The 12585-nt window shown below is 37.2% G+C and overlaps 1 protein-coding gene across 1 annotated transcript in view; it reads right to left on the bottom strand.

Moving 5' to 3' along the window:
* SLC35F5 (solute carrier family 35 member F5) overlaps nucleotides 1-11719 on the bottom strand; it is a 37907-nt gene extending 26188 nt beyond the window's left edge. The window contains 6 exon segments of the mRNA XM_030327151.1: nucleotides 746-827; nucleotides 3387-3449; nucleotides 6479-6622; nucleotides 10277-10418; nucleotides 10565-10655; nucleotides 11532-11719. Coding sequence (XP_030183011.1) covers nucleotides 746-827; nucleotides 3387-3449; nucleotides 6479-6622; nucleotides 10277-10418; nucleotides 10565-10655; nucleotides 11532-11571 — 562 coding nt within the window. The 5' untranslated portion in view covers nucleotides 11572-11719.
* Nucleotides 11720-12585: the final 866 nt, after the last annotated feature.

The raw sequence follows: 12585 nt of genomic DNA, 5'->3' as shown, positions 1-12585 counted from the left end.
TAAATGTCTCCCCTCACATCCAACAAAACCCATAAATTTTAATTTACTGATAAATGTGTATTCTTTAATCCATATATGATCAGACTTGGACAGCAAACAAAAGCAGTTATATTATTAACTGGAGCAGCTCTGCTCAAAGGGTTAACAGGAAAACGGTTTTCATCTATAAAAATGTTTTAAAGGCTTTAAAATGAGACCAAATATTCAAGCAAGGGTTCTGCAATTATGTACATATATTGCCTGGCCAGGATTATAGTATGGTTATTATTTTAGCATTTATTGTGTAACTTTACTTGGATTTTTCCTCATAGATACCCAATTTACGAGAATTATTTTCCTGGTCAAGCATGCGGAACACTCCACTAGAGGTTCACTCTTCGCAAGAGAGTATTACGGATAAACACTGTCTTACACTGAAGCTGACATTCTTTGCACCATTCACAGATACAAGAAAGTCTTATAATTTGCTATTAGGGTGTTTAGTGGCATGGCTGAAGAGGACACTGTCCATTTGAAAATATAAAACCATACAGATTTCTGATATTTTTAAATTATTTCTAGTTGAATTAATAAAACCTTCTAGACAAAACTTCTGGAAGACTACAGGCCAAGCCAACACCACATGGAAAAGAAGAAATGCCAGGTGATCCTAGTCAACCCACAAAATCACTAAGTTTGGGGATGGTTTAAATGAAACTAAAATTTCTTCCCATTTCTAAGTTATAAAATTCTAAATTTTGCTTACTTTTTTCAGTATCAATGTTTGTGTTCTCAGGTTTTTCACTTGGAATATCATGAAACTTCACAGGAACATACAAAGGTTCACTCTAGAATGTAACAAAAACAGAAACAAATATAAACAGCAAATATAATAGTTGATATATTGTCTAAAATTTAAGATGAGAGTATATAGTCATATATACCGCTCAAAACACAGCTGTTCACCACCATATTTACAGAGAATTTTCCAAAATATATTGGAACAGCATTGGTACATTATGATATTTAGCCTTTAAATGTTATAAAAACAGACCCCTTTCTCAAGCTAACAGATTATCTCCTATTCCTTTTCATGTATTCTTTTAACAAATACATGCTAAATTTCTACTATGTCAGAAACCGTTATAGATCACGGGGCTATAAAAGTGAAAGAAGACAAAGTCTCTGTCATCAATGATCATGTAGGTTAAAGGGGAAGGCAGACAATAAAGAGATAATTAAGTATATAATGTGTAAATATCTGCCAAATTATTTCCTCTTATTACTTAAAATTCAACTGAAGGTTAAGATTCCTAAAACTATTACAGGTTTAATGGACACAGAAAAAAATGGCTACCATTTATCAGTTCCTGCAATGCACTAGACACCAAGTCCAGAGCAGTTAAACATATATTTCCCATTAGTCCTCATAACAACCTCATAAAATGGTATTTAAAAAAACTTGGTGCACCTGGGTGGCTCAGGTGGTTGAGCATCTGATTCTTGATTTCAGCTCAGGTCATAATCTCACAGTTGTGGGATCAAACCCAGAGTTGGGCTCCAGGCTGAGCCTGCTTAGGATTCTCTCTCTCTAGCTCTCTCTCTGCCTCTCCCCACCCCACTCACCCCTCTCACTCACAAAATAAATAAATAAACACTAAAAAATACTTTTATAGAAGCCGAGATATAAAATAATCAAGTGGTAGACAACAGAACTGCCAGGTTTATCTAACCATGCGTTAAAGGTCTACATTTTTAAATGGTTCTGAATTCTTCTGTTTTTACAAATGTTCTTTAAATGATCTATATTTAAGGCACAATTCTTTAACTAGGCTGTTTCTTAAATTAACAGAAAATGTTTTAATTTCCCTTTAGCTCTTGGCATAGAACTCTGCCAATGAAAAATATTCAGTAAATGAAGAGGCAACAGGATCTTTAAAAAGACATAGTCTCTTCATTCACTAAACTTTTCATTACAGCATTTGGTCTAGAAAATTTTGACATATCCATCTCACAGATAACAGCAAAAATCAGTAGAAGAGTAGTTATAAGAATAGTCTGCCACCTCAACTCTTCCTTCTATGCTGATAGAGGCAACTGATATTAACCTTGCTGATTTTAAAGATCCCAGACAAAAGAAATGAGATTTTCTCTAAGCTTCATAAATTCTTTAGAGCATCTGGTAGCCTATCCTGCATACAACTACAGTTCTAAAAGGCAAACAATAATAAAGTCACCACACTAGTACTTTACAAACTGGTGTTAAACTTTAGAGTAACATTAAAATTTTTATAAGATAGAATGCTACATTTGGACCAATACATTTTACAGAAAGGCCTTAACAATGATCTACAAAAACCCAGATTTCTACATACTTTCTCTCCAACTAGATTATAAATGCTTAAAATAAGTGAATATGTTAATTACTTTACTGGTTCACTTATTATCTCTTTCCCCTCCCCAAACACACACTCTCACACACTAGAACATAAGCTATATCTCTAGAGCCTAGAACAAGTGCTTAACAAATATTAACTGCTCTTAAAATTTGTATAAAAATTTGTGGAAAATAATCTGCTTATATATTGTCAGTGTCCAGCAAATATATTTGTTTCTAAGTGATAATAATAATAATGAACACAAAATGACAAAGTTAGTAAGAAACAAAGGACAAAGGACTGTCCCTTAGTATTTTCACTCCATAACCAATACACTCTTCCCCTCCCTCTTTAGAAGGTGGAATTGCTTACTTCTAGGTCCCAGGAAACAAAGTACTAAGTTACAATTCTTATGGAAGGCACCCAGTTTTAAGATATATCTATATCTTTTTTTTTTTTTTTTTTTTTTTACAGAGAAAACATACTTTATTTGCATATGAATTGATTCCTCAGAACACTTCTTCCAAAACACATATTAAAAACACAATAATCAGGGGCGCCTGGGTGGCGCAGTCGGTTAAGCGTCCGACTTCAGCCAGGTCACGATCTCGCGGTCCGTGAGTTCGAGCCCCGCGTCGGGCTCTGGGCTGATGGCTCAGAGCCTGGAGCCTGTTTCTGATTCTGTGTCTCCCTCTCTCTCTGTCCCTCCCCGTTCATGCTCTGTCTCTCTCTGTCCCGAAAATAAATAAATGTTGAAAAAAAAATTTTAAAAACACAATATATTTCTTGGAAAATCCACTATTAACATGTGCACATCTAGTAAAGTATATGAAAAATAAAAGTTTTTAAGATCTTAAAAGCTAGTTTTATATCTTTTTTTTCTATTTATCTTTTATTTTTTTTTAATTTTTATTTTTTATATATATATGAAATTTATCTTAATATAGTGGTGCTATAAAGCTATTTTAGTCCTTCCTGTCATGACTCAATTCCACCCATTCCACTTCTGATGAGAAAAAAAGCACTTACCAAAGAACTATTCATAGTTGTATCTGTTGTGCAAGCAGCAAAGTACCCTTCAGCATCTGCAAACTACAGATAATGGGACATAAATACGATTAAACTCATGTTATAAAGTAAGGCTGCTGTCATTCACAGCTCAAAGGAACAGAATCAAGAATCCAGAGTAGACCTTTAAGAGTATAATTATTAATAAAAATAGCAGCTAATGCCAAGTATTCAATCATGCAAGGTAGGTATTATCAACTTCATTTTACTGATGAAGAAACTGAAGCTGAGAGATTTCATCTAAGTGACAGAGCCAGGATTAAAATTCAAGTCAGTCTAAATACAAAACTTACAACCTTTTCACAATACTATTATAACATTTCAGATTGGCAGGAAAAGGACAGGTGGGTTAGTGAAAAAGACAAAACACATCTTAGTGTTACACTGATAACAGTATTAACACCAAGAACCCCCTAAATGGATCTCAGGGCCTGGGCTGCACTTGGGAGAACTCTGGGCTAGTGCTGCAGAAGCATGCTTTTATTCATACCCACAGCTACCCTATTATCTCTGCTTAAAGTCTGAAGAAGTTAAATAACTTGCTCAAGGTCAACAATAAGCAAATGACAGAACAAGATTCAAACACCAAAGCCCAGGCTCTTAAAAGAATTCTTATAAGTCAATAAGAAGGAGTCAATGTAGAAAAATAAACAAGATATAGACAACTCAAAAAGAATTCTATTACACAACAAATAAAAGAAAAAGCTACCAAAAGTAGGCAGATTAAACAAAGTATCACTGTTCACCTGTCAAATTAATAAATGTGGGGTTTGGTAAGGATTCAATCACATGCATTGCTAACAGTGATATGAAATATAGACAGTAATTTAGCAGTAAGAAGCAAAAGCCTGAAAAATGGCATTAGTTTTTTATCCAGCAATTAGGCTTTGCAAAATTTATCCTAATAACTACAGATGTGTATAAAAAATATTCCTATTATTTACATCAAAAGAGAAAGTGAAAAACCTAATTATCAAGGAACAGTTAAAAAAATAGAAAAGATAATAACAAATGTTTATTTATTGGCCTGGAAAAGTGTTTATGATATATTGTTACATGGGAGGCAAATCAGGTTAGACAATGATATTAAACTTATTTCTACTATATTTTAAATATATGCACATAAATACACAGCTCTAGAAAGTATCAAATATATAGTGGTGTTAGAATGGTGAGATTATGGACAGACTATTCTTGTCTTCTATTACCATAATTTGTCTTCAACAATAAACATTCATCACTACTATAAAAAAAACATTAAAAAATGTTCTAGGAATACTACATTATTGTTCATGATATACCACTAAGAACAGAAAGCCAGTTGTAAAACAGGACATAATGGTACAATTCCAATTTATAAAATATAAAATGAAAATACATGAAAAAAGAATGGCAGGATATATGCCAAAATACTCTGGGGTTATTATGTGAATGTTGGAATTACTTACTTTCTTCTTTTTGTCCCTCTGTATTTTCTAAATTTCAATAATTGCATGTATTTATACACATAACATATTCCTACATGTAATACTACAATGTATACACATTTCTATAATATACATTACCTTTGCAAAGTAAAAAATAGAACGTGTTCATCAGAAAAGACAATAAATAATACTAGTCTAATGCACAAAAATAATACACACCAAAAAAATAAAAGAGAAAGAAAGTATTTGGAAAGAGTGGGGAATGGGAGTTAGTTATTATTAATGGATAGAGTTTCTGTTCAGGATAACGAAGAAGTTCTGGAGATGGATAGTGGTGATGGCTGCACAGCAAAGAGAATATATTTAATGCCACCGAGCATTTAAAATGTTCATTATATGACACTATACATTTATTTTTATTTTTTTAATTTATTTTGGGGGGGGAGGAGAGAGAGAGAGAGAGAGAGAGAGAATGAGGGGAGGGGGAGAGAGAGAGCAGGAACAGAGGATCTGAAGCAGACTCCGTGCTGACAGCAATGAGCCTGATGCAGGGCTCGAATCCACAAACTGTGAGATCATGACCTAAGCCAAAGTGGGACGTTCAACCAGCTGAGCCACCAAAGTGTCTCTATGCCACTATACATTTAAAAATGGTTAAAATTGTAAATTTTATGCCATCTATATCTAACTACAATAAAAAAGGGGGGGAGAAAAGGGGCTAAAATGGTAAATCTGATGTCATGCATATTCTATCACAATTTTAAAAGAAAAGGAGAGAGATGGGAAAAAGAAGAGAATGTAAGAGGCAGTTTAATATTCTTCACTCTCAAAAATTCAGTGTCTATTCTACAGGAAGATACATCACTATATAAACTGCATTTCTCTCAACTCTATGAATCAGCACATTATGTGCTGATTATCAATGAAAGAATGTAATTTGGTTAGCCAACATCTGAAACATGGCCTAAATATGCTATTCTCATTTCAATAAATAAAACCTAGAATTCATTTCTACAATCAACTTTACCACTAATTAGATGCTATTCAACCCGTGTGCAAATGACCAAAGACTCCAGATATTCTTCTTACTCCTCACTTTCATCTCCACATTAATTGATTTGGGCCAGCTCAATAATTTTTAACAACTCAAAGGATGTTATGAGGTAACAGCAAGAAAGTGATTATGCACCTTTGATTTCTCATAAGATATTTTGATACCAGGTTGATTAGAAGAAGAATTTAAGGGGCGCCTGGGTGGCGCAGTCGGTTAAGCGTCCGACTTCAGCCAGGTCACGATCTCGCGGTCCGTGAGTTCGAGCCCCGCGTCCGGCTCTGGGCTGATGGCTCAGAGCCTGGAGCCTGTTTCCGATTCTGTGTCTCCCTCTCTCTCTGCCCCTCCCCCGTTCATGCTCTGTCTCTCTCTGTCCCAAAAATAAATAAACGTTGAAAAAAAAAAAATTAAAAAAAGAAGAAGAATTTAAAATTTTGGACAAAAGTCAGTTTCTCTTATGTTATCTTCATTCATTTTAACAACTTGAAATTTGACAGTCCTTTGAGACACTACTAACTTTACACTTTGAAAAAATAAATCCCCTCTCCAACAAGCACTTAAAATTTAAAACTTACAAAAGCAGCATGCTTTCCTCGAAATCCTCTTGTACACTGTTGTCTCCATGGCTTCCAAATAATAAAGCCCAAAAGGTATAGAACAAACATAGATGTTTTTGCAAAGGTGCTGAAGAACGGCTTGTTGTACTGAGTAAAAACATACTGTAGAGGAAAAATTTACAGAAACTATGAAATGACTTTAAACCTTATTACTTATCTCTAATAAAATAAGCCTATTACACGATTTTTAACTCTAGAAGTTCAAGCGAAACAGAAAATCAAAAAGGATTATGAAAATATTTATACTCATTTCTAAATATTGTATTTGCTTATATACAAAGAATATTCCCAAACAAAACAGCAACAACTTCCAAAAAAATGTTCTGTTCAACATGCATCAAAAACCTACTATGCAAGAAAGAGTACTTGTGCTAAAGGCTAAGGAAAATAAGACAGCCTTTCTTTTCATATATTTATGAAAAGAACAGCATAATGTGTTAAGTACCACAATAGGGGTATACAGGTACCATGGAATTACCAAAGGGAGACAGACCATTTTGAGGATTATGGAAGTTTCCTAAGAGAAGCTATTCTTGAGCTGAGTGTGGGGGACTGAATAATAGCCCAGAGGAAACAGCATAAAGGAAGGTAATAAAGCAGAATAGTGTATGAATAAAATTGCATAGGAAGTTTAATAGTTAGGAAATTATATAAAACCTGTCACCTTCATTTAACTTAGAACTCATGATTTTCTTGTTTCCTAAAAAAATATTCCTAGTTATGTATACTGAAAGGCCTGGAAAAAAATGACCCAGGAGGAGTAAGCACCTATAGAATCCTGATGGTAATCTGTATTATCCTGCACTAAAAGAAACCATGGGTTCTTAAAGAAATGACCAAATCCAAGTATGGAGCAGGAAAAGTACCAGATGAGCCTGGGGCATCTTGCACCAGAAAACAAATAGGATGTTAAAGATTAATAGGATCATACTGAAAGGACAGTAGAGCCAATTTGAAGGGGCCCCCACTGGTCAAAGATAGGACAGTTTAAGCATAAAACGGAGTAACTACAATTGTCTGAAACACAGTAAATATACAAAAATCCATGAATGTATAATGATACTCTATGGTTACTAATGGAAGTTGCTAAGCAACATTACTCTAAAATGAACAAAAGAAAAGAATCAAGATTTATTCAACCCTTCCTATATGAACCATGTTTCAGGATAACCACATAGTAGTTACAGAAAGCTCTCCGTAAAGAATTCCAGCTAATAAATGCAGAAGTAATGACCCTTAGAAAAATCATCATTTTACAACCCCTAAATGAAATAGTCCATCAAGAGAATAATCATATGGATAACTGACTACTACCTAAAGGTTGGTAAGAAATTTTATAGTGCCAAAGTTGGCATCACCCAAAGTAAGACTTGCAGCCATTTGTGACTCATGTGTTATCACGGAAGTACCCAGTTCCACCAAGGTATTTTTCCCGAAAAACTGAACTTGAATCAAATCAAGACTTAACCTAAGTACCATTTTACAGGAAGTAAGAGAAAAGGAGGAGCAAGTTAAATGACACCCCAAGGAAACAATCAGCAAAATTTGGAATGTGTGTTATGAAGTGAATATGTATGTCTTCCCCCAGTTCATATGTTAAAATCCTAACCCCTAATGTGATGGTATTTGGAGGTGAGGCTTTTGGAGATAACTAAGGACAGAACCCTCATGGATGGAAGTAGTGCCTTATAAAGACACCACAGAATGCTGCCCTTTCTGCCTTGAGAGGACACAGTGAGAACACTGCCACCTAAGATCCAGGAAGCATATCCTCACTAGACACTGCATCTCCCAGTGCCTTGATCTTGAGCTCTCCAGGCCACAGATGTGAGAAATAAATGTTTGTGGTCTGAGTCACCCAGGCTAATGGCAGTCTTGTTGTGATACCCAGAATGTGATATATCCTATAGGAAAAATGATCCAGCTTTTCCGACAAATTAATAGCATGATTTTTAAAAAAGGCAGGGGTGGGGGAGTACAGTTAAGGAACAAAAGTGAATTAAAAGCAATTTGAATATGGATCAGGTACCAGATGATTTTAAGAAATTATAATTTTGTTAGATATGTGAATGGCAGAGTGATCATATTTTTAAAAATTAGGACCTTTCAGTTTGAGGTGAATATGAAAAAATTCATAGGTGAAAGGATAAGTGGCTAGAATGTGCTTTAAAATAGTCCAGGAAAACATGTCTGGGAGGTTGATAAGAGAAGATTGGCAAAATTTGATAGTTGTTAGGTATATGAAGATCCATTATACCATTCTCTCTACTTTGTAGATGTTAGAAAACTTTTATAATACAAAGATTGATTTTCTTGTTGAAATACACAATATATCTCAAAAGTTTAATGAGCATATTTGGCTGAAAAATTAGACACATCATATATGCTCTTGGATAACAAAATTATAAAATATTCTCTTATCAACAGATTGGAATTGCTTAAATTATAATTTGATCAGGTCCTCTTCTGTCCTAAATTTTATTACCAGGTAAATAAAAATAAAACCATTTATTTAAAACTAAAATAAATTTTTAAAGATAGGCTTATTTCCCTGTCAACATTAAAGAGATTTCTTTGTGGTTAAACTACAGAATGTTAATCTAAAAAAAAAAAAAAAAAAGTTATAGAAGAGTGAAAAATAAATGGCTGTTGTATTCCAGAGCCTACTTCCAAAACAGCTAAAAATTTATTTATTCATTGGCTACAATGTCAATATCAATTATTTACTTAGCTATGATGTGAGATGACCAGCAGTAGCAAACTGCTTTTTTTTCACATTTAAGTTCATTTTATAAATGCTAGTTTCCTTCTGTATATTAGCCTTAAGACTGCAACATGTAAGTTGAAAAGTAATTTCTGAAAGTGAAACTTCTTTATAAAAAGCATGTCTTTTTATAGAGATTAACTAAACAAATAAAAATAACTACATATAATTAGAAAGAAAAACTACTTTGTGCACTCAAAATAACACATTACTATCACGAGTACTCTGATAAAGGCAAAATAAAATTTAACTGAATGCGCAGTGTACCACGTATTTTACAATGTTTGAATCGGCAAATGTATAACTGTGCATGCACTCATGCATATGCACAATAATGAAAACTCTGATCACTTTCACTCATTTGTCCAAAAGCATTCTTACTATCCACTAAATGGTGACAAATGGTTTTGCATCCTAGATACTAGTTCCACTAGAAAATAGTATTATAAACAACAGCAAAAACCCTGAATTTACAAGAAAACAGCAGATACATTATTCAAATATTAAGAAAACATGCACATAGTCTCATTTTTTTTTAAATAACTCTCTAGAAGACAGATGAAAATCTACGATACAAAAGAGAGTATCTTTTGTTTCAACTTGAATTGACACGAATTCACTTATCAAAGAAAATATAAGTAATTCAACGTTCAAAATACTGCTTTTTTAAAAAAAATATTTTTATGTTTATTTTATTTTTGAAGGAGAGACAGAGCATGAGCAGGGCAGGGGCAGAGAAAGAGGGTGACCCCGAATCTGAAGCAGGCTCCAGGCTCCAAAATGTCAGCACAGAGCCGGAAGCGGGGCTGGAACTCCCAAACCGTGAGATCATGACCTGAGACGAAGTTGGATGCTTAAAGGACTGAGCCACCCAGGCGCCCCCAAAATACTGCTTGAAGTAAGCATGAGAGACACAAATGATTAGAGAGATACTGCAGATTGACAGCAGCATTACTAGAATGCAACATCATTCCTACACAAGAATTACATACCGAAGTAAGTTCTGAGGATGCGACCCATATCACATCAACAAGTAGGAGAATAACAATCCCAAGAGCCATTCTCCTGCGCTGGGTGAAACCACTGCTCTGGGAATTCATCCGGTTCATGATAAATACACACACCATCTGCAGTCTGTTTTGTAGAAAATACAGATCCCATTAGAGAAGATTTCGAAAAATAACCATAGAAAATGAGAAATTCGCGTAAGAGAAACAAACATCACTTGTTAGCTAAGGTTCAGTTTGAAGGTCACACGGTAAATTAAAAGTTGGATTTACCTTACTTTGAAGGCCTTTCTGAGATCTTCAACAGCAATGCCTGAAAACTTGGCAGATCTGAGTCTAAAAGGAGGTAAAGAACTCAGCGCACCTAAAAACAACCATAAAATGATGATTACGAAAACATCAACGACTCAAAATAAGGTTCATCACATCTTTTTTAAGTCTTAAAATTCAAAATGAACAAATGAAAAGAAAAATACCTAAGTGTGTTAAATACAATTGACACTATTCTCTAGCCTCTAATGGTATTCACTGTATACTTCAAATTATATTCAGAAACGTACACAGTACAGAAAAAAAAAAAAAGGCCAGTATTCAACAAACGGCAGTATTTAACAATAGTTAACTACTGGTAAATAGCTCCTCCAAGTTTCGTAAATACACAACTCCATTCGCCTCTCCCTACAGAGGAATCCACCACAGGGGGCAAGGTCTAGACTCGCGCCTGTTTCTGAGGGTCTCCTCGGTCCCCTGTCTCTTTGCAGGGTAGTTTGATTATTTGAGAGGAAGTGATTTGTTTTGAGTCTTGAGGGCACGTTTCCAAACGCCTCACGTGGTAGAAGGGAGGATACTCCACGCTCCCGCACCCACCCCTGCCTGTCACCGCATCTACTTTCTTTAGATCGAAAGAGAAATTCACGAGACGAGTGAGGAAACAGCTGTTAAAGGGAATCCCCTTCCTTTGAGGGGAAAAAAAAAACAAACAAAAGTAAAGCCGGTGACGCCTCCTCAGGGAGTGAGAAAAAGCCCGGAGGCGGCGCTCGAGCAGCTCCCACTAGTGCCTGAGTCCTCACCAGGCTCACACGCCCCTGTCAGCCTTCCCCTCACGCCGCCCCTCGGAGACCAGTACCATTTCGGCCAGGGCGCTCCGACCGCCACCAACAGCTGGGGGTGGGGCCGTTCGTGGACACTCGGTGCCAGTTTGGGCGCAGGTTGATTTCGCGGCCCTCCCCTGCCTGCCTACCTGGCCTTCCTGCCCCGCGATGGTGTCGTGGCGGCACCATGAGCGGCCTCGGCGGACCCGGCCGCCCCAGCCACGGCCGCGGCCTCGGACTCACAGAGCTGCCGCGGCGCCTGACATTGCGCTGCGCTGGAGGCCCAGCACCTGAAGCCGCGGTGTCCCTCGGGGCGAGGCTGCGGACGCCACCCAGCCCCACTCGGCCCAGAAGGGCAGGAGTGGGCGAGGGGAAGGGACCGCTCAGGCAGCGATGGCCGCGGAGGCCCGAAGCTGGACCCCGGCCACGCCCCAGCCGGCCAGCCTGCTCCACCGCCCCGCCCCCCAGCCCGATGGCGGCGGCGCTGAGGTTACGTCACGGCGGCGCGACGCGCGCCCACCGCGCGTGGGCGCGTCTCCAAGGTGACTTGGCTGCTTAGAGCGGAGTACTACAGGCTGCAAGGGCGCGGAGCTCGAAGACCATTCCGTGACGCTGGGGAGGAGCGGAGATAGAAGTAAAGCAGGGTGTGGTGGAAGAAGAGGGAAGCGGGCGTGGGTGGCTGGGGCAGAATGAAGGACGAGGGAGGTGGCCGAGGCTCCACATGGCCCCGCCCTAGAACCAAAGCTAGCAGCTCCGTTTCCTAGAGTTGGAGAGGACCTAAAAGCAAAGTGGCTTGGCAGAACTTTTGCTTTCTGGAACCTTTTGTGTGTAAAACTAGATCCCAGTTCTCGGAGGTAGAAGCTGTGTCCCTAGGGGAAAGCTACTTCACCTCCTTGGCTCTCAGTTTTCGCATATGAGAAAATGATGGCACCTGCCTCATCTGTTTATGTATATCTACACACTTGTGTGTATACACACACACACACACACACACACACACACACACATACATATGCATGCCAGGATTACATTAGTTTACAAATGTGAAGGGCTTAGATCAATTTCATGGCTCATGGAACTACACAAATGTAAATAGTAAGCTGTATAGATTTTTTTCTTAACTATCTTTTGACTATCCCATAAAAAAATGCTTGATCAACGTCCTAATTTGTATTTAGAAAAGAAAAACAAGACTAAAGGGTT

The sequence above is a fragment of the Lynx canadensis genome, chromosome C1 (assembly GCF_007474595.2).
Source record: "Lynx canadensis isolate LIC74 chromosome C1, mLynCan4.pri.v2, whole genome shotgun sequence".
Taxonomy (NCBI): domain Eukaryota; kingdom Metazoa; phylum Chordata; class Mammalia; order Carnivora; family Felidae; genus Lynx; species Lynx canadensis.
The sequence above is the reverse complement of the archived record's forward strand: the minus strand, read 5'-3'. Positions and strand labels throughout refer to the sequence as shown.